Source organism: Hippichthys cyanospilos, chromosome 4 (genome assembly GCF_059441005.1).
Source record: "Hippichthys cyanospilos isolate Australia breed blue-spotted pipefish chromosome 4, RoL_Hcya_1.0, whole genome shotgun sequence".
NCBI lineage: Eukaryota > Metazoa > Chordata > Actinopteri > Syngnathiformes > Syngnathidae > Hippichthys > Hippichthys cyanospilos.
In genome coordinates, this window is record NC_142372.1 from 9,236,600 (window position 1) to 9,264,375 (window position 27,776).

A 27,776-nucleotide genomic window follows, 5' to 3' on the forward strand; every position below is an offset into this window, starting at 1 on the left:
CAAGCAACTAACTTTTGCAGTAATAATGGGCTTTTTTTTAATAACAAAGCCATGATTTGATTTTTGAATAATGAATAACATCAGAATAATAAATCAAGCTGTGATCACACATTGGTACGCATGCCTTCAACTGTGCGCCTCTTTGTGGCTGCTGCCGGTGTTTTTCTTCAAGTGACCCAAGCCATTGCTGCTCTCAAAAGAAGTGAGGTCATTGGGTTCAGATAGAATTGTGGGCATGAAACTGGCTAAAGAATGGTCTTCATGCTCTGTTGCTCACCCTGTTACTGACACTGAGGGACAACACTGAGCGAGGGAACGCAAAAAATCACTGCCGTTTAGTAGTGACAAAAGATAATAGGGAGATGCCACAAGATGACATTCTGAAATAGTGTCATCAATAAAACCTATCACCAAATAACTGTTGCAGCATATTTTAAAGTTGTTATGCTCACACAATAACAAAGAGTGCATTTCATCTGAAATGAAAAGTATGCTTCAGTGGGTAGAGTGGTGGATGAGTCAGTGGGATCAAATGAAAAGTGAATTAATGTTCTTTGCCTTTCCCTATCGGGACTTCAGAGTGAAGCATCTGAGGATGTAATTACTGATCTTGGCAAGCACGATGACAAATCGCTGAAAGCATTTTCCGCAACCTGTTGGTTTCTTTTCAAGTGGACCGATTTCAGTTGTTTTTTTTTTTTTTTTCGTGATCCAAACCTAACACTTCACATGCCAATGAGTGTTGGCGAGGACTACTCAACCGGGTCCTTCTGGCTCACGGGGCCATTGACCCATGCGTTGCAAGGCGTCCGTGCTCAAAGAGTCCTCAATGAAATGATTGTTTATCTTCACACTCTAACCTGCATTTTGACAGACAGACCCGCACAATGAGGTGGCAAGCCGCAGTGCTAAATGTGACACTGAGGCATTTCTGGATGGAAGCGCTTCCTGGAAGAAGGCATAGATGTGGTAATCAGACAGCTGTCGCGAGTTTAATTGCCGTCTGCACCTAGATCGAAAAGCTTTGTTCTTTGGTCTTGAGCTAAATTGGTTGTGGCGCAACTTGCACTGTCTCTGATTCTGCTCTATACCCGGGTCAATACATGTTGGATGTAAACTGCGGGTCCAAGTGCTCACTTATCTCCCAGAGGTGGGGACTCGAGTCTTATGGCCACTCACTAGAGCCTAAGTTGCAAACTTGCCTACTTTGAATTTGAAAATCTGTAGTTTTAAATGTTTTTGAAAGCAGTCATTTACTTGAGGTGTAAAACCACACCGTGCATGACCTGAACCTAACAATGTATCAAAAATGCTAAATCTAAATTGCAGGTAAATAAACACTGATTACTTTGTAGTGTGAACAAGGCAACTAGGTATAGTTTGTATGTTCTCTCTGTGCCCGGATGAGGTTTCTCCAGGTACTTTGGTTTCCTTCTACAGTTCTAAAAACATGCACCGTAAATATGTTTGACACTCCAAACTGTCCTTAGATGTGTTTAAGAGTGTGAATGGTTTTTCAATCTGTGTGGCCTGTGATTGGCAGGCAATCAGTTCAGAGTGTCCTTCGTGTACAGCATGTAGACAGCTGAGATAGGCACCAGCAGGCCCGCAACACCAGTGAGGATAAACGGCCTAGAAAATGGATGGATGGACGATGTATATAAACCATTCAAAACTGCATTCTTAATATATGCATGCAATAACGTTTATCCCCATCAAGCTAAATGGTTAGTCGTAAAAGCTTATTTGAAATTATTTGTGCGAAAACATACCACCATTTCGGATTTATGTAGCATCTAAGACTCCTCTCATTTTCCATAAGGATCTTGATAAGGTGCAAATTCCTTTACAAGTGTGTTATCACCCCAGTCCCAAAATTAAAGTGATTAGTTCTTCTGACTGACAGCACTTGGACATTTATGGTATTGTGATTTCCTTGATGAGCTCAGTTTCAGTGATGGTGTAAGTAAGAATGATTGTCTTGTTTGTCTCTATATGTATCATGTGCATGGTTGTCAACCAGTCCAAGGAGTCTTACTACAGCCTTACATACAACATAAGTTTTTGCTCACTGTAGATGTAAGGCCAAACAAACAAACAGGACTGAAAACATGAAAAATGTCTTTACTGTTAAAAAAATACCTGCACCAAAGAAAACTTCCTCGGCAGAGCTAATTAAACGATCTGTCATTTCTATTACTGCAAACTATTTCCACGAGAATTAACTTGTGACAGAAAGAGAAATGTGTTAAGGACTTCACAGCTCTCTGGGCCACATAATTTTAGCTTCTAAAAGACCGGGGAGTCATTAGTTGTGAGTTGGTTACAGCACTCATTACTTGCTGAGACTCAAGCACTGCCTAAGGACCAGCACAGCATCACAGAAAACGCACACATAATACACTCTAAGTCACACGCAACTTTTTTTCAAGTAAGAGTAAACGTTTGCAGGTTACTGCTGTGAGCATGTATTTACATTCATTTTCTCACACACTGAGTTAAATAGGCCTCTGACACCTAAGGTCATTTTGGTAGTCTGATACAGAGACATCCCACACTGTCACAGTTTTAAACTTGTGACATGAGAGTTGCCATTCATCTGTCAGAGTCATTGTGACACACTAACCTGCAACTAAATAATTTGACGTGACATATTTACCTTTGAGACAATTCATAAAATGTTATTCTAAATTCAGAATTGTATGACCTGGTGTTTTAAGCTATTTTATTGGGGTCCTGAGACAACTTTTGGAGCACTCAATTAAGTAGTTGGCACAGCGGCATCTCCTCACGTGACACAGGAATGCCGCCACGGTTGCCACTGCGCTTATTTAAACTACTTTTCAACTTTGCTACCATAGTTTACTCATGGTCAACTCTAACCCTGACCCTATGTCTTGCTCTGATTTATATCCAAATTAAGACTAAGTTGTCGGCCCAGAAACAGAATTCCATTGTGTAGACCCCCCCCCCCCCCCCCCCCCCCGAATAAAATCTACCAAAGGTGTCTTTAAATATTTCACTCTTTGCGACAGTAGCCAGCACGTGTCCAGAAATGCATCCGACAAAAGAAACATCTCACTACAGATGGTGAAAAGAGGGCCATAATTGGAAGCACACACATGCATATTCTACACCTCATTAGCTTTACGCCTTCATCCCATGTAGCCAATGTGTGCTCGTCATGAGTGTGTTCTGATGCGTGCTGGCTGGTCTGTCTGCGAGCTGTGAAGGGAGTCTCAACATTGGTGCCTGCCACTCCTGCCAGCTTCCCCTTCTTCAACTGGCTACAGCAGTGTCTGTATTCAGATGCTAATTCACACTCCCAAGGGCATTCTGTAACCAGGTCAGCCTTGCTTGGAATATTTATAGAGGTCTGCTGCTAGTGAAGTTTGAAGGAGGTACACCCTTTTTATGCTTAGTGCATCATTTCTTAGGAAAGTGTGGCTATGAAAAATGCAGTTAGAGGAAGAGAAGAGCCTCTGGTATTGTGTAGGTGATACCCCAAGATTTCAAATTATACTGAATCAGTAGAGTCATGGTCACCAGGGAATCTCCGCAAACTTCGAGAGAGGCTAGGCCTTCTCATTAGGTCTTTAGAAACTTCCCAAACAGGATGTCTGGCTCAGTATTTCCCAAAAATGTGTGTGCACAAGAGGTCTTGATTTATGGAGCTATCAATATATAGTCCAGTATCTCAAGGTTACAAACACTATGAAGTAGTTTCCATGCCGGTGTAAGAACACATTGCCACGTGGCAAAAGGTGGCACCAGAGGTGGGCAGTTTGTCAGTATCGCTGACACGTACTGACGGGACTGTAAATGACAGACCAGTAAAAAAAAAAAAAAAAAAAGCCCAGTTATTGACAGTTGTGCACTGTGTTTTACACATTTAATGCCCATTAAGGATTAAGCTTTAATTAGCCTACACAGCCTAAACAACCCTTACGGTGTTATAAATGTCAATTATAAATCAGATTGTTTATAATTCCATTATTTCAGAAAATTGTACAAAATACACACAAATAAGAAGGCAATGTGTATCCAGGAACTGTGTTTGACCTTAAGGGTACTTTTGGTGTAAAACCTCAAGACAGATCATGTTTTGTACTGCCTATCACGTCTATTTGTGTGGTGAAGTTTAATACAGTGGAAACCAGCAAAGACCATGACATTGATCGTTTCTGACAGTCAAGGGGAAAACATGATTGGGCAACACAAACTAAAAGGATAAAATGGCTCAAACTACTGTATGTGTGCCAACAAGGTAAAAAAAAAATAAAAAGACAGAAGTCAGTAACCCGTCGCACGTTTTATTACGAGTCCCATGCCCGGAATCCATTGCATGCCTCACCTCGAACATGCAACCCCAAAGGGTGATTCAGTCTGTCGTCAGTGAGTCAGTCTTGTCAAAATGGCGCTTCTCCATTAGCCGAAAAAGTCAAAATGCACAGTCAGGGAGACATTACAGTGGTGCTCCACCTATTACATGCAACTATGGTCACTGATAGCTATATTTTTTTCTCTTTTACAATGCTAATGTTTGGTGTTTGAAAAATATAGTTTGCAGGGATAATTTACATAAAAATCTCTCAATCAAAAAATGTCGACCCTCATAACCTCAGTGGACTTTTTCTTTCTTACACCGATCAGTGAGTACAACAATGTCCTAGATTGCCAAATTACAGACCATTTATCTTTATTCACATTTCATAAATTCCCTCGCTTCCTACTCACAAGCACTAAACAATAACATGCCTGTGTCATAGCACATGTCAAAACAATTAGCTCAATTCGATTTTTGAACTACATTATAATTAAAGTTACGCAAAGGTGTTGTAAAGAAAGGCTAAGAAGGATCTAGGATGATAGTGCCTAGCGTAGGGAGATTTCTGTCTTCACTGCATGTTGTCAGAACCATGTATATCACAATGATTGTTAGCAATGTGAAAGAGCCCTACCTCCTGCCAAGATCTGTTGCTCCAGTTCAGCCATCTGTTTCCGGTACGCCCTCAGAGCAGCCTCCTTAAATGTCGGTCGTACGCGCTTCTTTGCCGGAGCTTCTGCAGCTGCAGGTTTCTCCTCAGTCATGGTTTTACCTTCATCCTCTGCATGTTCATCCACTTTCTCAGACACCTCGATGGTCTCCTCAACCAGCTCCTCGATTTCCTCAATATCCTCATCGCCCTCTTCCATCTCTTCGGTTATGTCGTTGCCTTCTGTCTCATCAGGTTCCTCCACGTCCAAGTACTCCACCATGGCATCATACTCGGCTGTGTCCTCAGTCACGTTGGTTTCATACTCCTCGCTGTACTCCTCGTCGTATTGCTCATCCAGGCCGCAGTCGTACTCTAGGACGTGTGCCTCTTGGCTTGCATCGTTGTCTCTTGTGGCGCCGAAATCTTCAGAGGTCTCAAAATCTTGAGGGGCGTCATTGTCCTGAGAAGCTTTGTCGTCCTCAAATGCATCATTGTCCTGAGAGGACTCACATTCCTGAACAAGGTCTTCAGTTTCATTAACATTAGTCCTGTTCTCTAAATTAGCTAGAACCTGTTCCATCACCTCAACGTAGTGGGTCTCGCCATCCTCTGATTGTTCTGCGGCTTCCACCTCGGCAGCTTTTTTCACCTCCTCTGGTTTGTAGCAAACAGGTTCTTTGTGAGCAGCAGGATCAGGTGCAGAGGGTGAATTTGAGGTGGAGAGTGTGCGGAAACGCCCCATGAACGACGAAGAAGTGTTTGTGGGTTCTTCAGGAGGCGCAGGAGTATTCTGCGGGCCGGATTTCAATACGACCTCCAGAGCTGATTTAGCCCTTTGCAGTGTAGAACCAAAGCCAAAACCGAAAGACTTTTCACTTAGGTCTATACTGAGCCTGCTGCTCCATGACTTGGGCACTTCCTCCACCTTTTCTGTTCGAATCTCACTCTGACTACGGTACATTGAATTGGATTTACTTTGAGATTGGTGAAAGCTGTGATTGACATCGATTTCAAGAAATGTTTCCTTGGGGACGGCTTTTGAAGCTTCCTTGGGGGCTTCTTTAGCAACTACTTTTGGTGCATCTGGAGAGACTACCTGAGGTGATTGACTAGGAGATGCCTTAGTGGCTTCTTTGACGGACACCTTTGGGGTCTCTTTAATAATTGGTGCTTCTTTGCTTGGAATGCTAGAATCCTTTTTGGGGGGTACTTTATTGTTGTTGCCCTCCCTATTCTGTACTTTAGGTATTTCTTTTGGGAGAACCTTTGCAGCTTCTTTGGTAACCTCCTTAGCAGGAAGTTTCTGTGTGCCTTGTATGGGTTCTTTAACACCAACCATCGGGGACTGTTTAGGCGATTCTTTAGGGGACTCTTTTGGGGACTCTTTGGGAGTTGAAGCTGGGCTCATTATCGGGGTGATTTTAGGGCTCTCTTTTGGTGACTCTCTTGGACTTTGTTTTGGTGTCATTGCCTGGGAAACCTTTGGGGCTGCTCTGCTGACTTTAACTGTTTCACTGCAAATGATCTTCGGTGCGACTCTAGCTACATCTTCAACAGCAGGTTTTGCAGAATATTTAGTTATAGATTTTGGACTGTCTTTAGCTAAGGATTGAGGGGTCTCTTTAACAGCGGATTTCTTCTCTTTCATCGGCTCTTTTGGAGTGGCATTCGATGTCACTTTAGTTGAAATCTTTGCAGATACTTTTATAGTTTCCTTTTCCTGTATTCTAGGAGCTTCATCTTTTGCCCCAATTTTACTTTGTTTATTTGTAGTCTTAGCAGTAGCTTTTGAGGTATCTTTAGATGATACCTTGGCACTTTCTTTTGCTACCCCCTTGGAGCTCCCTTTAGTCGGGCGTGCATGTGCTTTGGTAGACTCACGTTCTACAACGGGTGTAATAATGTGGGTGGTTATTGGTGGTAGGGTAGGTTCTCTGTCAAGCATCATGAACTCTTCTTCCCCTTCAAATTGTAAATCAACTTCTTGGCATTTCGTGATATTCTCTGGGAAACCCGGGATGGTAGATGGGTCAAATGGACTGCTGACCTCTATGGACACTTCCAAACCTGAATCGGCTCCTTGCTCTATATGATGCCAGTCTTTCCAAGGTGACAAGTCGGCTTGCAGGGAAAGTTGTGAGCCACTGTAGTGGCTTCTGTCTCCAGACATGCAAACGAGTCCATTGCTCACCCCGCTGTCAACAGTCTCAGTTGTTTCCATCTCATTGTGTTCATAAGGTCGATTCTCATGGCTGAGTGGGTGACTAGGGCTAGCATACCAAGATGAGGCCATATCTTCTTGTTTCCTCTGCCACAGTTCTTGGTCTGAGGAGGATAACAATGAGCAGCCATTGGCTCGTGTAAAGTACTGGCTTTCTGAAAAGTCCTCAGAGTATGACTGGCAAAGTTTTGAGCAGTCCGATTCAGAGCGACTGAGTTTCGGCGTTGAATAGTCACTCTGAGAGAGCCAACCGGAGGTCATATCAGAGTAGTATGCTTTGCCGTGCTTGTCGGCATCATAGTATGTGTCATCGGCATAGTGAACTGCACCTGAGTAGCTTGCTTCCTCTCCTGACCGGCTGTGGTCGTGGGATCGTTTTTTCTCTGATTTGCTCTTGTGAGCCGGCTTTGAAATCACCATTGCATATTTATTTCTGCTGAGCTCATCTAACTCTTTGTCACTGTCCATGGAATCCCAGTCATCACTCTCTACTACTTTATCTTTCCCTGATACCTTAATATCCATACTTTCGTAGGTTTGCGAGGAGGACATCGTCTTGTCCTTTCGCTCTTTCCCTTCCCGAGTTAAGCTGTCGGTAGAAACTGTAATTCCAGTTCCTTTAAGTTTATAGCATTTTTTCAAGACTAAATCTCGATCTTGGGGCGTTGCAAATATAACTATGATGGGACGAGGTTTTGCATTAGAACATTCTCGTTGTTGTCCTAACCTGTGAGCGAGCTCAATTTTAATTGTTTTATGAGCATCAGTGAGACCCATTTTTTCTTTTAGTAATTTAAATATAATGTGTTCTGTTTTCTCCGACCTTTCTTCGGGAACATTGAGGAAACGTAGGGTAGAATTATTGGCCTGGTGGCTAATCTGTTTAATGTAGTCATGGATGTCACGTGTTTCCCTTCTAGACTGAACAAATCCTGAGCGAAGTTGCTCAATCTCACTCTGAACTACTTCCACACTGCTGGAGATCTCGTCGATCGAGCTTTTTAGGGCGTTAACATGGCCACGTAGCTCAGACAGTTCCGTCTCTATCTGGCTGATCCCTTGAAGTTCCTTGAAGATCATCTCCATGACATCCTGTGTCTGACTGATGCATCCCGTGGAGGAGGAACCAGGTTCCAGAGTGGAGCTTTTTTGATGTCGCCCCGCCCGATCCAAAGACTTGCTCCGGATGCCGAGGGTCTTCCTCCAGTTGCTCACCTCGGAGTCCGAGGAGACGCATTCCTGACTCTTTTTCCATTTCCTCAACTTGCGAAGAGCTCCCAGCCGGAGAGTGTGCAGACTGGAGCGTTCGACTCGTTCTCCTTCGGAGCTCCCGTCGGAGGGAGCCAGACTGATGAGGCTCTTCCGGTTCCGTCTTACTGGCATAGTGTGCGATTTTTGCTCATCCAGCCTCCGGATAGGCTTCGCGTCACTCAGTGTGTCGGAATAGCTTGAGTCGATTGAAAGAACCTCGGGAAATATGCTCTCATTGTTGTTATTCAAAAAAGGGGCAGTTTTAGGAAGTCCATTGGCGATGGCCACGCGATAACTGAAAGTGGGTGACAAGGATGAGCAGTCGTTCTTGCCGTCGTCGTCTTCCAGTGATACGTTACGTGCTGAGGAACATTTGGAGATCTTTTTAACGGTGGTCTTCACTGTGTTAGACAGAGTTGGATTATGTCCTTGCAGGTCAGTGGTTAATTTCGTTGGCTCTTTATTTTTACTTCTCTCTTTCTTCTTGATTTGGTTTGCCAATTTCTTTGTAAACATTCCTTTGCAAATCTTTTCAATGTAAGCTGATATAATCTTGATGAGGGTAGAAACCATGGATGGCAACCCTGAAAACTTTGTAGCATTAACAAGAGAAGGAGGACATGAGGAAGAGAGCTCTGGCACTGTTAGGATTGTCAGCTTGTTTTTGTGAAAAGTGGACCTCTTTTTGCCAGAACCATATGGTGAAGCAATTAATTGTTGTCTTTAATCCAGTAAAGGAAATCCCCCCTGAAAGGAGAAAAAAACAAAACATTACATTTTTTTTCGCAGGATTCCGCTTTGAGACGGAACAGATGATAAATTCATACAGGGTGAGCAAAAATGCCATTTCTCAATGGTAAAAATCAATGAAAAATTAAATAATGGCAAAAGAGTCATCCAGTGATGAATGTAAAAAATATCAATTTTCTCAAATCAAGTTCCAACACAAGACGAATGGCATCGTCAGATTCGGTGCACCGCTTTCCATTTATTGATTAGAATAACAAGTATGACGTATGAACTAATTAAACGTTGAAAGTTAATGACCTGTGCTGCCATTTATTTCACGTGCAAAGCCATGATGTGTATGGCTTAGTATTTGAATCAATCATGTGTTGCTAATACACGGGTGCAGCAGACTGTACACTTGCGAAAGCATCGTGTTGAAAATTTAAACAGTATGGAGTTACTGCTGCGAACGTTTGTTTATCAATGAGAGAAACTGGCCAACTGACTCGAAAGAGCAGTGTTTCTCATCCAGAGGCTTTGGCAGCTGTTTCATATTAGTCTTGGGATTTACAGTATTGATACTACAGCCTCATGCCCGCGAAGACCTGCACACATCAAATGAGCTGTAAAACATCCTCACTGTTTGGCTTTAATAGAGAAAGATATCAGCATGTTCCTTTGGTTAAAATATGTGATCTTCTTGTACTGTACATTAGACATGAGACTTCCCCAGTTATTTTAATGGAAATGATAAAAGGGGACCACTTTTCATCTTAGTAGAACAGGTGAACTTATGAAATTGAACACAAGTTGTTCAAGCAGTTTTTGTTTTACAAGTAATTGCAGTAGTTGTCTTCCTGTAGACATTGTGAAACCATTACATATCCAGGCGATTTTTACACTACTGACAAAAAATAGGGGTATTTGGCCAAAAGATGAAAAAAAACCCACAGTAAACTTGTTCATGTGATCATTGGGCAGTTTTGATGTCAGTCGTTATAATAGCATAGTTAGCATGTCAACAGTAACTGTTAGCAAGCTTTTTGAATGAATAGATTAATTAAAAAATATCTGAAACAACAATTTGTCTAAATAATGATTAAAGTATTTTAAGTAATCATGTGCAATTAGCAATTTAAAAAAAAGCCTTTTGCTGTTAGTTCGGCTGGGACTGGCCCCAACTCAAATGCGCAATGATTAAAAATGGAAAATAGAGTGGTATTTTACTAACATCTCGCCTATGATGTTTAGTGAAAACCTGTATATAGCCATAAAAACTTGACGCAACTTACGCACCTAGCATGAAAATAAATAAGACTTGATATGCCTTGACATTGCCGCACAAACCAAGAAGTGATGTAATACTCCTGTCGGAGTTAATCAGCGTGTTGCTAGGGTTTCTTCGGGACACCTTTGTCAAGTTAACCCATTAACATCATTCCTCACGGACTGCTGTTTCAATTTTAAACATCGCTAGCCCTGCAGTCATAGCCCACCTACACAACTTCTACTGACTGACCTCCTCTGGAGACAGTGTGGGCACACACAACATTTGATTGACGACTCTCATCTACTGTTCTTTTCTTTTTATTAGATCAGTGTGTCTGAGTGTGTGTCTTTTTTTTTTTTTTTTACTTCATTATTGGTGCATTAATTCAGAGAGGCATGGAGATATATATTTATCTTTATACTTAAAGACCAACACTTGTATTTTATCATCAGTCTCATCAGAAACACCCTTTACATTTTTGACAGCAGGAACTTGGGAACTGCATTTGTAAAGTATTTTCCTTGGGACTGCTGATTATTTTTTTTTTTGGGGGGGGATGCTACAAGCGGTCCTCATTTAATGATAGAGTTTCTCTCATGTGGCGAGTTATAAATCAACAACGTTGACCTGTTTTATGATGGTTTCATTATAAAATTTATAACGCATGTATGGAATTGTCATTGATGGGAAAATGAAGCTTTGAGATGCTTCAGGAACAAGTTACCATATAACTTAACTCCTACGTCTTTCTTGTCTTTCTGTAGGTATACCGACTTCCCGTTCTTGAACCCATCTCTTCAAACCAACAGTTCCATCTAGGAGAGTGAAAATGCAACAAATGGTTCATGAAGCAAAGTTGACACTTCATTTTGCCATCACTATTTATCATGCCAATGGGGGCATTACCTTCGACTTGTTACTGTTAGTTATAGTAAGCAGCAGTTGGGACGAAAAACAACACAATTCCATAATTCAAACTACGATTAAGGTGAAGTACAATTATTGGCCTTGTTGAGCACAGATCCTTCAGAAAATAATGGAATCCTCATACATAACTATTTGACAACATTGTTTTGCACGCCAGTGAAAAACAAATTGATTCATTTGTCTAATGAATAATTGTTAGGCATCTCGGATGGAGCATTCCTCAAACATAACCGTGAGTAAGAAAGCCCCATGAACTAATTACTACACTCTTCTACATTACCCCATCAACCTTACAGAGCTTTGTTGCCTGTTTCGTCTGTTTAACTGCCCAGCTGCAACTTTACTGTTGCGCCTTCTACCTCATTCATCGTAATCCAATAAAAAATTCATCCAAAACACTAATCACCTGACCAGCTCAGGGCATACCAAAAAGGCAAACACATTCTCATATCCGAAGGGCAGCACAGGTTGATTGCCAATTATCCTCCAAACAACCTCTTGTCGACGAGTGTTGTTGACACCTCCCTCAGTAGTGTTTCCTGTTTAGACACAAATACACCCAGACGGCTGTTTCACACGCTCTTGTTTCCTTGTAAAATTACGAGAGCGTCAAAATGCAATTTCTCTCTCAAAAGATTATTGGGCTTCAATGGCATCACTTCCCTCTCCAAGGTGCCTAAAAGGAAGTCAATACTGTTAATTCAATGTTTATATCCCCAGCTGATGAGCTGGCATTAAGGGGGAAGGATGCTGGGAATTACATGGTGCTTTAATATGGGCCCTTCATACCCCTGCAGCTTTAAATGAGTAAATACAAACGACTGTGATTGTTTCAAATAACAATGCAAGCTGTTGCCTTAAGAGTCATAGTGTAAGTTGCTATGTTTTTTTCCCCCTATTATTTGAAAGAGTCCTCAGGTGCTTCAATAATGCAACACATTTCAATACCGCAAGGGTGAAATTTTTTAGCAGACTTTACATGCAGACTGCTTTCATGAACTTACTGTGAAGAGGGTGGAGGAAATCATTCATGGGTTTAATCCTGGTGTGGTATTTTGTCTAGTCCTTTAATCTTTACATCAAAGGCGTTTCACATCAAAGGAAAAGTATTGAACGAAGACACTGGGCATTTGAAACTTCATCCAAATGGTGACAACATATCAAAGTTCAACATGGAACAACCACTTAGTCATAACACAACCAGGAGTGTGCAATGCCTTGGCTAAAATACTGTGAGAATGATGTGGAAGAAAATGACCCCCAAATGGCAAAAAAAAAAAAAAAAACTTCTAAGGGTTACAGTATCTAAAAGCATTGCCCATAAACGAGGCTTAAGGATTATGATGCATCACTTTTATATAGTGTTTTTCTACACTCAAGGATGCTTTACAATGGATACATTATTCATGCACTCACACTTTCATACACCAGTGGTGGTAAACTACGTTGGGTAGGCTGATGAGAGGCTTGGCTGCCATATTGCGCCTACCTTCGATCAACAACCGGAGGTAATGAAAGTGAGGTGTCTTGCCCAAGGGCACAAAGACATCTTTTACAGAACAGGATTCGAACAGACAACTCTCCGTTTACTGAAATAACTGCTCTACTGCCTGGGCTACGGCCGCGTATAGATCAATTGAATCCGAAAAAATGCAGCAAAAGAGCATACTAGCATTTACAGTATGTTGCCACTTCGCAACAAGTAAAAATGCCAATCAATGTGTTACTAATGCATATTTTATTACGTTTCAAACCCTGAGTAATTTCTAGAGACGGAGCCATGCCTTGAAAAGCAAAAAAAGACCAATTGATGGCTCATCAGAACGTTGATAAATGAGTAAATAAAGAGATAAAACCATAAATATAGTGCAAAATGTGAAGCCCAGTTTATTATTGTTTTATTTGTTTGTTTTTAGGCACCCCAAATGCATGTACATAATGTGACGTTTACCTTCTAGCTTAACCTTTGACCCACACCACACTTTAGCTTTGTTCCTTAGCAAAATTTTTGAATGTGTAAAGAGAAGGCACACAAACAACAAATAGGCAGTATTTCACCAAATAACTAAGGGAAAGGTGTCTGGCAAAATAAAATAAAGGATTTTTTCATTATCGTCCAGTGAGGCGGAAGTATGGAACATTTTGTTCACTGACACAAATTCAGAAAAAGATTTCCCAATTTGTATACAAATCATTAAAAAGTTAATATATAATAATATGTAAAGTCTTTTTGAGTAGATGTCATGAATACGTGATCTTATGATCCATTACCATTTTGATAATCTCATCAGGAAATTATCATTATGCATTCGTGAGATGAACCACATAATTGAAAATGGAAAACTGTCTTTTTTTTCAGTTTAATCTGACAATCTAAAATAAGCGAGTTCCTCTACAGCGGTTCCCTGTATTGTGGCTTGTGCACTGAAATGGGAGTAATAATTGAATATGATCTGCACACTTGAATAATACAATGTAATGAGCAGGAAAAGGGGAGGAGACAAGAGCCAAAGTAAGATTGGGAGAAATAATGAGTGAAATGAGGTGAATTAAAATGAACAAAGTGAAGGTAAAAGCGGCTGGAATGGCCTGCGGTTTTATCAGTGAACGCAGTCATGAATGGAAGATGGTTAAGGAAAAAAAAAATCAATAGACCACATGTTCAGCAATAAACAACGCCCCTCTTCCCGATGTCTCCAGGGAGTAGCTGCAGTCCCTCCGTGACCCTTTCGGGGATAAGCCTCACTCCTAATGGATGGCTTCTTTTAAAACACGACGACGTATGTGAGCTAAATCAGCGAGTCCAGCTGTCCAACAAAACACATACATGAGATGTGTCAGAACTGTTTCAGGACTGAGAACTGGTGTCACAAAAGCGATACTTCAAACCCAAACTATACATGTGCTCCAAGTCTTCAAATGGGTTCTTCTTTAACTAAGAAGAAACTAATTAATTTGAGCCAAATAGTGGCTCAAACATGGCAATGTTCTAAAACTAGCAGTAGCTGGTTTTAGCTAACAACAGCAATCATTAGGGAGTATTATCATAAAATAGTCGTCATATACCTTATTTTCTCAAATATCTGGGATGGATGCGCAATTAGTTGGTGATTACAACCGCCACTTCAGACAATTTAACTTAAATAGATATCTGCCTTCCTCCCACAGGAAAAAAGGAAAAACAACCAGTTATTCAGTTCAAAGACACTGTTTCACATGAATTGCTTGTATGTGAAATAGTTGGGTCTCTGGAGTGCCATCATGTGTGAAATTACACAACAAAGTTAAATCTTTTGTGAGCTCATAAGGCAGAAAATCTGTCTGTTTGATAGCCATTCCATCTCTGTGATATCAGTTGGACTAATTTAAATAATACCGCCCCCACACCAAGTTTGGCTGGCCGCCATTTTCCTTTCGGCCAGAGTACACAGAAACACGACCATGCTGAAGCCAAAAGCTACGCAGAGCTGCAGTATTGTTGGATGCGCTAAATAGCCTTGAAAAAGAGTGATCAGCATCATTTTTTTATGAGTTACAAATACTGATGGGTAGGCTGTGTTGTTTAGGAGGTGTGTGTTTTTGAAGAGGAGTTTGTTGCATGCACCACATGCATGGATCTCCACAAAAATCTGATTTGATAAAGCGCTACCTCCATTCATTTTTCTGAAGTTCTCCATGATAGCTAATCCTGTTGGTTTTGTGAGTCCATTTTGTATTTTGATGAAGTCTCATTATATACTGGTGGGAACATCGACTGCTTCTGGGTTTGAATCCCATTTTCCAAGCAAACATGCTTGTTAGACTATTTGAAAAACTATTATTTATTTATTATTATTATTTATTTATTATTATTATTATTATGGCAGCTTGGTGAAGGTGAACTGAAAATGTTTAGAGCTCATTGAACTTGACTGGTTTAGCTTCTAACCATGTTTTCGTCACGCATTAGAATTAGCATATTAGCTTGTAGGGGTTGGACACTTTACATTTTTTTTGAGTCAACACTAATGTGATGAAAGTCGAATCGACATCGACTAGTTCGTCCTCATTTACTAAAGCCGCACATTCAAAAATCGAAAGCAACATGCACCACCAGTCAAAAAATTCTAACTACTCACCCTTATTAATGCACGGCTTGCATGAAAGTCATTCCAGTCCTATAACATAATCCACATCATAAAGCTGACAGAGAAAATACGAAGCTGTGCAAAGGTGATATCTGGTCAAAAACAGTGCTTACTTTGAAAAATCTACACATTCTGTTTGGATTAACATGTATTTTTTCACCAAATAATTGCATCAATATTTATTCATAATAGTGATGGAGAAATGGCGGGTGTTTCCAAACCTTTGACAGGTACTGTAATATCACTGCTTCCTTCACCTTCCCTCACTAACAGTTGCATAAATAAACACCCCCTGTCTCACATATTTCTGTTGTGGAACATAAAGTACGTTCCATGTCCGCTTGCTGTCTGAACAAATCACAGTAAAAGAGCAGTCGTCTTAAATGAGTGCTGATTAACAATTAGTCCGCCGCCTCGCAATGTTCCACGGAGCCAGCATCCTGACATGTGCATGTTAGGCGTTGACAAATGAAGCATTCAGCCTCTTACCCAAGCTCGCCCTGCCACACAAATGACTCGATAATACCCGCGAGGTCTCGCCGGCATTGTCCCGTTAGGGTGTAATGACGCAGGAATTAGGCGGAAGGGATGACGGATGACTGTATCACCTTTTGCGCCCCATTTGCATTTTATCAGTTTGACCGCCGCATCCGCCGGACCAGCTGCAAACGCAAAGATCATTCATTCCCAGCCATAATACCTAGGACATGTGAAATGATCTAACAGTGCCTACAGCGGAGCTGATCCCCCGATTGCCCTATTGGTCAATCTCTATAGCATAACATGAGTGGCGTATCAGAGCTTCTAATCCTGCATCCCGGTGAGTATAAATCATCACCGGTTCAGTATGAAGAGTTTAAGAAGCAGACATTTGTCGTTTAGTATGGACCGCGCACTGTCCGCTGCATCATTGTGGTCCACTGAACGCAGCAGCGACAGGCATAATAATAACTACATGGATTTATTGATGGTTAATATTTCTGGCTGTGTGGAATCGATTGTATTGCAAATGAAGAAAATTGGCCTGCACTACTAGGTTGCAACCATCTGAGGTGCTGCCGCATCAAGCTTGACTACTGTAATTATTTGGGGCAATAAAGTGTATTTAAAATTCCTAAATTTTCCACAAAAATCAACAGTGTGCCTTCTAATCAAGTCTACATTATGTATGTTTGTTGATGTTGAATAAAGTTTGACTGATTTGCTGTAATGATTTGTTTCCCTTCATGTTTAGTAATACACCCTATAATTTGGTGCTACTTTAAACCCAGTGTGCCCTATATTGATTCAGTACACACTCGGGTTACGGCGTCCCTCACTTACATTTTTTTCAAGTTACGTAGTGGAATACTAAGTTTTTTTCGTCCCGCTCTTCATGGCATTCTTCCCGCTTTACGACACCAACAACTGTCATGACCTGTGGGGTTGGCTGCGTTCATGTTGTTTTGCCTCCCTCTTCAGGCGTTTCTAAGAAATTGCTTTTAATTTCTGGTCGTGTCCAACTGCCTGCGCAGCAACGCGTCATTAAGATGCTGGTCTGCTATTGGTCGCTGTCACAGTATCACTAAGATGGTGTCACATCCCCTAAAACGCATAACATATGTAGACCATTAAACCTAAGAGAAGGTTTAATGAGTTAATGAGGCAATAAGTTAATTTCCAAGGAAATCTCTAAAACTTAAAATGTGCTAAAGTTAGGTTGGCAAAGAGATATGGTGGCCATTAATGTTATTGTTGGGCAAATTCCCAGTTTTATTTTTATCAAGTTGACTTTCCACTTTGATTAAAATGAATAAATATACAAACAAGAAAAATGTGTTTAAAGTTACTAATAAATTATTCATTCTTTGAGGATTTTTTGACTGAATACTGTACTTACTTCCACAATGTTAAAATGTGCTGCTGTCATATTCTAGAAATGCAATGACATTTCCCACACGCATGGATGGAGATCAGAATCTGTCTGCAAGCACCTTTAAATCAAATCCACCAAAATCATGCTACTCCACTTGCACCATAATTTACACCTGGTTTTAGCTCGTCAAAGTATTAGCCTACTTTCTGCCACCAAATTGTCAGACGCATAAACGGAAATCCCCTCAGTCTGCCAGAAATGTCAAGGGAAGTGCTGTCTGCCAAATACTCTAAATCACATTGATATCTTCCATGGGACTAGAACTCCATTTAATTTTGTTTGGGCTTTTTGTTTTTACTTGTTTTTTGTGATCACACCACAGAAGGGTCCCATGATGTGGATGGAACTTAACGCGACACAGGAAAGCAGAACATACATGACCATCCTGACTGCTCAGCACAATATGGCTAAAGCACCAATAAGTCAACATCAATAATTAAAGCCGAAGACCTGAGTCAGCTGCCTGCCTTCCAGGCACACACAAAATAATCACTTTTTTTTCCTTAACAAATCTCGCTACTTGTACTGGTGTTATTAGAGTCTTGGAAACTCTGACACTCCCTCCGGAGTAAGAGATTTTTTTAAACTTCTGTGTTCAGAATACAAATAATGGTGAACGTGAAAAGCTGCCATTGGTTATTTTACCCAATTTCAATCAGTTCAATGGCTCACTCAGAAAAAGGCAGATTTAACGTACTTATATAAGTAATTTCACTCTTCTTCTTCTTCTTTCGGCTTTTTTCACTCTTAAAGTCCTAATATGTCCTAATAATATATGTCTAATGTGGTACATAGGTCAATAATGTCCCTTTTAAAACACCTGATAACTGTTTCTATTAGTGGGAAAAATGACATCTTCTATATAATTCATTAGCTATACTCGCTCATCAATTAAAGTTTTCAAACAAACTGTACTCCTTTTCCTGACTTTACAATCAAACATTAATGGGGAGCTGGAGCCATGCTGTTGACTCATGCTATTTGCTTAGTCAAAAAAAAGAAATCTTGATTTATGAGGTCAAGCAATCAAAAAAAAAAAGTTGCTTGCTTGTGTGTGAGGAATTCCTGTGGTCCTAGTGCCCCTCAAATTTGAGAAAACTCCCAAGGAAATAAAACAAGGAGGGAAGCCACCACGGCCACACCTACTCCATCCAGCATGCCCGAGGCCATCATCACTAATATCCAGGGACCCATTTCCTCCATTTCCCTTGAGGGGCATCTGATCAACACTGCACTCGGAAACACTCCATGTGTCACAGCCTTACAATATATGTGCCACTCTCTTGCTAACCCATTTCTCCGAATTGGCAGAACGGGGTCATTTACGCTCATATTTTAGGATGTGCGGGTTTGGAGGGGATCGACACACCATTTACTGTATATGCATGCGTGTTACGTCATGTCTTCGGGAGCACATGATCGCGGATTACGGCGGAGTGTGGATGAATGTGGGCGTGTGCGTCGCATCTCGCACATGCATGCACACACATGTGCATGATTGCTCTCTGTTGCACTCGTCGGATAGGGAGAGAGGGAGAGGAGCACACCACTATGATGAAGGGGGGGTGGCATCTTCACATCATAGTGCCTTCCTTTTAAACCTTGTGATTTCCCTGATAAAGCAAATCCCAAATCAACACGATGCTTCATTTTTATTTCAATGGTTGAGGAGCTGGCGAAACGCATGTCATTGCATCTGCACTAGAGAGGATGCAAGGCATGTGCACCGTTTTTGTTTTTCTTGGAATAAAATGGGTGGAAGCTACATGATCCCTCCGCATTCCGGTCAAGCAGCATGTCATGGATGCTATGACGGGGCCACCGAGAGACAATGGGTGGATGGATGGTGGTGAGAACAAGATATGGGATCAAGCCCATTCATTCAAATGCATGTATGGAGAAGCTACACACACACGCATTGACATAGTAAAAAAAAAAAAAAAGAAAAGAAATACCTGTTTGTGTCAAGTTGCTGTGCAGGACGCCGCGGGCTGGTGATGGTGATGTTTCCGAGTCCCTGCGTTCAACTGAGTGCCGATCGGCGATGCTGGCGAGGGGAGGAGAGGAGAGGAAAGGGAAAGGAGGGGAGAGGAGAGGGAGGGGATGAGGGCGGTTGGGTGCGCAGCTCACGGGAGCCTCTCACAGCAGCGGCATCATGGTCGCCGGGCGCCCGTCAGACCGCACGCATCCCGCAGTCGCGCCTCCGCGTCTCTCCTCCTGCATGCTTCACTTTCTGACCCCTCGCCAAACCAAAAAAAAAAAAAACACTCCAAGCTCTCCTCTTTTGTTCGCCTGGAGGGTGGATAGTCCAAAAGCTGGATGCAGACTGGTGGCGGTAGTAGTGGGAGTGATGGTAGTAATTGGGGGAGAGGCAGACAGCAATGGTGCTGCTGATGCTGCTTCTCCTCCTTGCTGGCCAGACTGAGGCTCTGCTCCCCTGCTTGGAGAATGTCTGTCCCCTCCCTTGCACGAAACTCACTCTCTCACCATCCTCCCCCTTTCTCTCTTGCTCGCTTGCTCTCTCTCTCTTGCCACCCCTTCTCTCAGCACCAACCGAGGTGTGCAAGTGGAACACTCGTCGCAAGTCTGCCTATTCCCGTGCAAAGACCGAAACGGCGTTGCTGAAAATTTATTGGATTGCTTCATAAAGGCTGTGTGAAAATATTACTTTAAAGATATTAAAGGGAGTTGGCTTTTACACCAACATAACCCAATTTTATGTGCAGAGAGCACTTCACGACGGTAAGTATTTTAAATTCAAATGAAAAACAGTCACAAAAAAGAACAAACATACCTACTTTTAATGTTCCATTTGATTGCACACTGCAAGATATATTATAATACACACAACTCCACTACTATTCAAAAGTTTGTCTAAGTTGAGTAACCCTTTCTCACGGAGTACATCAGTGGGAAAATACATTCTTCTAAGTACCTCCTAACCAGCACAAAGGCCTTTTGGATGAGAAAAAAGACATGTGATGCGTTTTCACAAAATATCAGATATATTTAAATTCTTAACCTAATTTCCTTCACCATGACATATGATACATGGAGTTAGCTCAAAAATTGATGAAGTTACAGCAATCTGAATGTTGCCAGTTTGAAACTGAAGAAAGATGTGTTGAAGTTTTTGGCACAGTCGTCTTTCAACGATGTACATCTACTAATCCCTTATCTTTATACACTGTGATTACAATTCAAACCTTTTGGCTGCTGAGAAATCCATGTCTGGTTCATTAAACATTGGAACTAGTGTATTTATAACAGTTTTATTTCTGGCCTGTCAGGGTCAGAGTAACATCTGTATAAAACTCCAAAAAATAAAGAACTACCATTGGAAAATAAAGGACTACCATTTTTGCGTTATTACGACACAATTTACAAAAAAATACTTCATATTCAAATTAATTAGATCTATTTTAAAAAGAAAAATGCACTATCCCTGCCATAGCACAAAAAAGCAATACATTTGGTTTGATGGATGGATGGATGGATGGATGGATGGATGGATGGACGGATGGATGGATGGATGGATGGAGATCCAATCATAAGGAGCAGCAGGTTACAAGCGCACTGTGGATTTTTGAGAAAATGAAATGGTTTGAAAGTGCATTTTTACCCCCCTCAAACACAGTACCGTAAATATTTGCATGAAAAGACTTCAAGGTCATAAATAATAAAGTCACAGAGCGTTACAGTTGGATAACACTCCTTTGTACATTTGCAGGAGAGTGATGGTGAGTTTCATGGCCATAATAAAATCTTGGGGTTTATCTCTTTGTGATTTGTGTGGCAGGGATTTCTTTGTTCTTGCTCCTTATTTTTCGATCATTAAAGGTTTTCCTCAGATTTTGCCAAAGATGATAGGATATTCATTTCGCTAGCTGTATTTCACAAATGAAGTCCCTTAATCATCTTCAGAGTCAGATGTTGGATCCTGATTGGGAATAATCGTGGTTAACTAAAGGAAAGAGGCGAAGAACATGGATGAGATTGAACAAGTTTGGAGCATCCGCGTTCTCAGTAAAACATCTTTCAAATCTATCAATACGACTTGAAGGATGCGTTCATTTATGCTGACATGCAGGATTCGATGGCACCCAAGTTATGCTCTACTGACTTTCTAACCCTTCTGTCACACTCAACCTTACTTCCTGGGATATTTTGTGGGCAGAGAAGCCAAACGGGAGTTGGCACAATCTTGCACTAATGAATCAGAAAAGGCGCTAAGTGCAGTAGGCTGTCTCCATATGTCAACATTTGGACAAAACCTTGATCCAGACCAGTAATGAATAACAGAGCGAGACAGGAAAAAAATCCCAGCACTTTCTAGTTCTGAATGGCTCAAACAAGCAAATGAAATCAAAAGCTTTGTATCTTTACTCTTGTGTTTGGGTTACACACTGGTATGGGTTCGCAATCTATACTACTTGCATATTCAACCATGCATTCATACAATTGCTACAGTGGGAATGTCACCAAAATTAGAGTGCAAAACTATGGCAATTTTTGATTGTTTTCAATATGTCTCTGCACTCACAGCGATTGCAGTATAAAAAAAAAAAAACATCAAACTTAGTACATTGCAGGTCTCCAGTTTTCATATGCAGGAAAATTCCTGTTAATGTTAGGAAAGTGCTTTGTATCCAAGCAACATTGTTGGACAAGTAGCTCCAGATATTTTGTTCCCTGAAGCACGAGTAAATAGAACAATGTATTTTTTTTCATTATCATTGACAAAATACTGCTATACTATCAAAAGTTTCAACATTTCCACTTCTGAGTTTATTTTGCAAGCCAACCCCGTGTTCATAAAACTAATCCTCCATGTTGACACACTTGCACAGAGCATACGCACAACTGCACTATTCTCATTACGTCAACATTAATTGCTCATTCGCCTTGCACATTAGTCATGGACGCACTCTGGTGTATTAAATAAAACCCAGTGTCATGGTGTAAATATAGAATTTCACAATTATAATTGTAGTGATAGAAATGCTACACCTTTAAAAATACTGAGGCAGGTTGGAGAATGAATTAAGGCATCTGCTTTGGCCTACATACCAAAAACTGAGGTAAATATTTGAAAATGCTTCCTCGCGATCAAGGTCAGAAAATCCACATGTGCAAAAATGTGTGGAAACATGATTGCTCACACAAATATATGAAGAAAATGATCTACTGATGGAGCACACCCAGGATTGTATCTGCTTAACGAGCAAATTGCTGAGCAGTTCAGCTTGATGTTCTGGGAGGAGTTTATGCAAATACTGTAGATTAATCTAGTAAACGCAAAGTTATATACCAAACCTGAGTCGAATAACAATTTCTGATGTTGCATCATCCAATTCCCAGTCTGACACACTGGGGTGCCAGCTACATATTGTAGTGAAAACGTTTACAGTGGAGTTTTTTGAAATGTCAGTAACAAAATTGATCACAACGATGATCAAATTAAGGTGGAGTTAAGTCAATTACATTGAGTTTTCAAACATTGTTATCACCTTTGATGAAACTCCTTTCCGCCACTGCATATACGTACATCTGGGTCATTTCATCTCTCCTTTTGACATTTCCAATTCTATCACTTCAAACTTGATTTTGCACTCTTGGTCCGCTCTGAAATTTTCAATGGTGAACTCTGTCATATTAACATTATCTAAAAAAAAAAAAAAAAAAAAAAATTCAAAGACAAATGTTGCCACAATTTTGCACCTTTTGCCAGCAGTACACCCAAAATGTTTGCAAGTGAGCATGCAATTAAATGGGATCATAGTAAAATATATTTGTTTATATATTCTATTTTATTGAAGAAACTGTTTGTGACAATACCAGTGCTATTTATCAATTAACTCTTGATCCTAACTAGTGAAGAAATTACTTCAAACTTTGTACAATGTATTTGTATTCAAGTAAATATATTGTATTGCTGTTGAGATGAAGAAAATAAAGTGCACAAGTGGTCTAACCTTGGTTGTAACAGTAATATTGCAACCTAGAGTACCATCTTGATCTGATCACATGGACTTGGACACTATGAATCTATGAAAGAAGACCAAGACAAGTCCAGCTGCTAAGAAGCAAAATAGTAACTCAGACCAACCAAGATTGACTTCTTTTTGCCGGCAAAGAAGTCATTTGGCTCTCACTCTCATGCTCGCCAAAGCCGTCGGAGCCAAGCCGTCCCCGCCTGCTTTTTATTCATTCAGCAAAGAATTACGCAATACAAGACATAACAAAAAGAGCCATCCGGGTGCCGAAAACAGCTGGGCCAAGGTTTCAATTCACACTTTCCTGCACCATCAGCTTTATCTAAGGATTGGAGCAAGATGAACTAGGACTGCAAAGATGGATAGCAATACATGCTATTCTAAACAAGAAATAAACACATAATGATAACAACCTAATATAGGATTCCTTTCACACCTTTGCATGCTAGATCCAGATGCTGCTGGATAAAAGAGTGTGAGCATTTTTTTTTTCTAATATTAACATAGAATAGAATAGAAAAGAATAGAATGTCTTTCTCCAAGCACTTCTCCAATTGGTGCACATTAAATAAATATTATCAATAAATGGAATCGAATAGAAATCATACCATCAATATCATATCAGCACAATTTTTAAGTTATAGTTCAAGTGTGACGTGCCAACGAACAGTGCGTCCAATCTGTGCAGTGAAGACGCATTTTAGCCAATGCTATTTGGGTTTTTGTACAAAGTAAATAGTGGCCCCATAAGAAGAGTCATCAAACCTTAAAATATATTTTGGCATATTATAAGAAAAAAGAAGTGACAGTGTGAGAGATCGGTGTGCACCCCGCTTTGATTGAGGCATTCATATTGTGTTTACTCCCACAAATGGAGGTGTCACGTGACTGAATCCCCCTCACCCCCCATCCTCCCCTCCCACTCTGTCAGCTTCCCTTCCTCCAGCAGCCATTAATTGTCTGGCCTCCCAGCCAAGTCACAACCCACCTTCCTCATTCCCTCGCTGTCACATGGGAGGAGGCAAGATGTGGGAAGATCTTCGGTGGAGAGGGAGGATGCGACGTGAACTGTGCGCGTCCCCCTTCTACCCCCTGCTGGTGAGAGCTGTGACCGCACCTTCAAACAAATTGACCCAAATGATTTATAAATAAATAAATAAATAAATAAATAAATAAATAAACACTTAGCCAAAGAGCGCAAAAGAGTATTGTTCCATGCTTCACCAAGTCTAATGCGATCCAGAGTGGGATAATGAGAAGATTAGTTGTGACTGAGAGAGAAGAGAATAGAGGAATCCAGTTGTGAAATATTTGTCGCATCGGTGGAAATCAATTCCTTCTCGCTTGTCGTTTTGTGTGTTTTTCCATCTTGCTGTGTAATATCTGAATTCACTTTGTTTGTAGCGGGACATCTGTACACAAATATCCATCAGGATCTGCTGCGGTGATTAAACCTCATCCTTTGTTTCCATATTGAGTTCATTTCGAATCGTTTCTCAGATTATTAAAGTTGTTTTCAAGCGTTGCGTTTTGCTGCTGACTGGGGAAATAAACCATAGCAGTTCCTCTTATTACAGTGAATTTGCAGCCCGATGTTGAAATGTTGCAGGACTGGTAAAAAAATAAAGAAATAAACATTCACAACAGCTCTGCTGCGCTCCAGTGACCATTTAAACTCCATCCAAAACCACTTAAACTGGATTTAATAAGCATTCATTTACTTTAACTCAAACGGGCCCAAAGAGCTTTGCTTAGTGTTCCAAACTATCGTGTGTATTTTATGAACAATAAAGGCAACATGACTACATCACTATCAAGCAGAAACATTCATATTTGCCATTGGTGGTTGTTATGATTATTCATTTGCAAAGCCAAAATCCAAGGAGAGAATCACTGAGTAATATAAAATGCATAGGCTAGCATTATACCTGATTGACCGTAAAGCGTTCATACATTTTTTTCTGCTTGGCAATGTATTCAATGCCACATATAGATGACTGAAGGTATTATGAATATATATATATATATATATATATATTTGTATTTATAGGTGTATTTTTTTTCACTGAATCCAGTTGAGGCTCAGTCTCCCCTCCATGAAGTTCTTTATGTTTTTATTGGATGGGGCTACAATGGATAAAATGGATTTTTGTTGATTTTATGTGTAGTATGCACTTAAAAACACAGTGGGGTTAAAAGTAACCTCAATATGGGTCAATGAATGACCAACCAGATATTTGCGTCTATTTGATCCTATTTACTAAGTTGTTCTGTACAAAACAATGCCAAAATATGGGTTGTTTTGAATCAAAAAACCCAGAAAGGGAGATTAAATCAATCCCAATAAGTGGGTTGATCATTTTTACCAATAATTGATTCATTTTTCACTGATAAACAAATCAATGGATTTGGTTAAAAAAAAAAAAAAAAAAAAAACTAATGGCATTGTTTTTAACTAATCTATTTTGATGATGAGACTAGACTAACCCATACAAATTGGTCATTTTAAAATTTTCACCCATCCCCACCAAATAAAAGAATATGACAGGAAACCCAATAGACAGCCATTTAGGGTATTACATGTACCTACCCTGCCTAATATTGAAAAATATGAAACAAGACTACTCACACAAGCAATGTTGTAGCTCAAATTCGAAACCTTGTATATCTATATTGGGGCATGAATATGTGAACCTATTGACCAGTACAGGGAATTTGGCCAAATAATACAGTATACATAATTTTACAACAAAGCTCATAACTTTTTTGTCACAACCAACCAGATTGGTCAATTTTTTTCCAATCAATTTCTTCATGTAACCAATACCACCTCATCATATTTTTATCTCACTGTGTGCCAGGCTCCACAGCAACAGCATCAATGGGTTCAAGCGAATGGGTCTAAGTAGAGATTTTTACTCAAACACCTTTAATAACAAACAAAATGCATAATGCATCTTCCTTTCTAATATTTTGGCTAAATACTGCGCATCATGAAAAAAGAATCAGAAAACCAAACCACAGGCAATTCATGTTCAAAGACTGTCTTTCACCATGACTTTTTGCACTCCCCAAGGTCACACTTTCAGAGCCATGAAGCTTTCATCTTAAACCAGAAGAAACACACACACAGTGAGAGAAAAAAAAAAGCCAGTATATATCGTTCAACCGTCTTCCATGACAGACCTTCATCCTCTGGAGGCGCAAACGCAGCAACATCAGTGCTAATGAGACAAGCAGATGGCCTTTATGTTGGTCCTTTCGAGGTTCAAATCCCTGTGTTGAAGTGTAAAGGGCTCACGTAGCACTAAATCCATCACGTGGTCCTCAGCTCAAAGGAAAATATTGTTTCATTTATGATGAGAGGAAGCCAGGGTGTCTTGAAGATAACCCAGTGGATCCCGCATGAATGTATGCGGCCTTCAGCTACCTTGATGGGCACCTTCCTATCACGTTATTTCATCACATAAAAAGATTTTGCAAGTCAGGATTGTTGATAGAATTTATTGGACACTTCATTAGGTACACCTGTAAAAAGAGCCTCAACAAAAGGCACCTGCTTTTTCATTTTCATGAGTCTTGTAATATTTGTTGCTTTCATTTAGAACACGTCATGTTTTTCATTGCTTGAATAAAATACTTGTTTTACCAATTAACATCATAAACAATTGGTTAAAAAAAGTTAGGTTAAAAGAGTTATTACAAAGGATGAAATTAAAAATACAAATGAAACATAACGGCAGTATGTATTGAATATTTGGTTAATTTGATATTACTAAACATATTGTAAATAACACGGCAGAATGAGCCTAATTAAATAAAATATTAATGTATTTTTATACATATATAAATTAAAATATTTTGTTTTAAAAAAAAAAAAAAACAACCTTTAAGTCAGCATTAAATGACCTGGCCTTTTCTGACAGTTTTTTATTTTTTTATATTTCAAAACAATTAATTATTTAATATATGTGAGGATACTGATATTTCATCAGAAATGTTTTTATTTTTGTTCAGTGGAATGTATAGCCTTTAAGTGACAATGTGTAAGATTTAGATGGCTTTTTATTCAAAATGAATATATTAAATGATTATAAATTTAAAAAACTTGGAAATAAATGAAAAAAAATTTTTTTTTAAAAATATATAAAAATAATAAATAAATATTTATATACATATAATATATATATATATATATATATATATATATATATATAATATATATAATATATATATATATATATATATATATATATATATATATATATATATATATATATATATATATATGTATAGCCTGAAACAGTTTTTAAACCTTTAAAATTCATCCAAACGTCCCTTGTTAATAATTATAATACATG

General features: G+C 39.9%; 1 protein-coding gene across 2 annotated transcripts in view; it reads right to left on the bottom strand.

Moving 5' to 3' along the window:
* The window catches only part of unc13c (unc-13 homolog C (C. elegans)), a 118,244-nt gene extending 98,425 nt beyond the window's left edge, over positions 1 to 19,819 (bottom strand). For both annotated transcript variants that reach the window (XM_088412518.1, XM_088412517.1), the window contains exons 1-2: positions 19,375 to 19,819; positions 4,962 to 9,198 (exon numbers count right to left, since the gene is read on the bottom strand). In XM_088412518.1, coding sequence (XP_088268644.1) covers positions 4,962 to 9,024 — 4,063 coding nt within the window. In that variant the 5' untranslated portion in view covers positions 9,025 to 9,198; positions 19,375 to 19,819. The remainder of the gene's footprint in view (positions 1 to 4,961; positions 9,199 to 19,374) is intronic.
* Between the last annotated feature and the right edge of the window lie 7,957 nt (positions 19,820 to 27,776).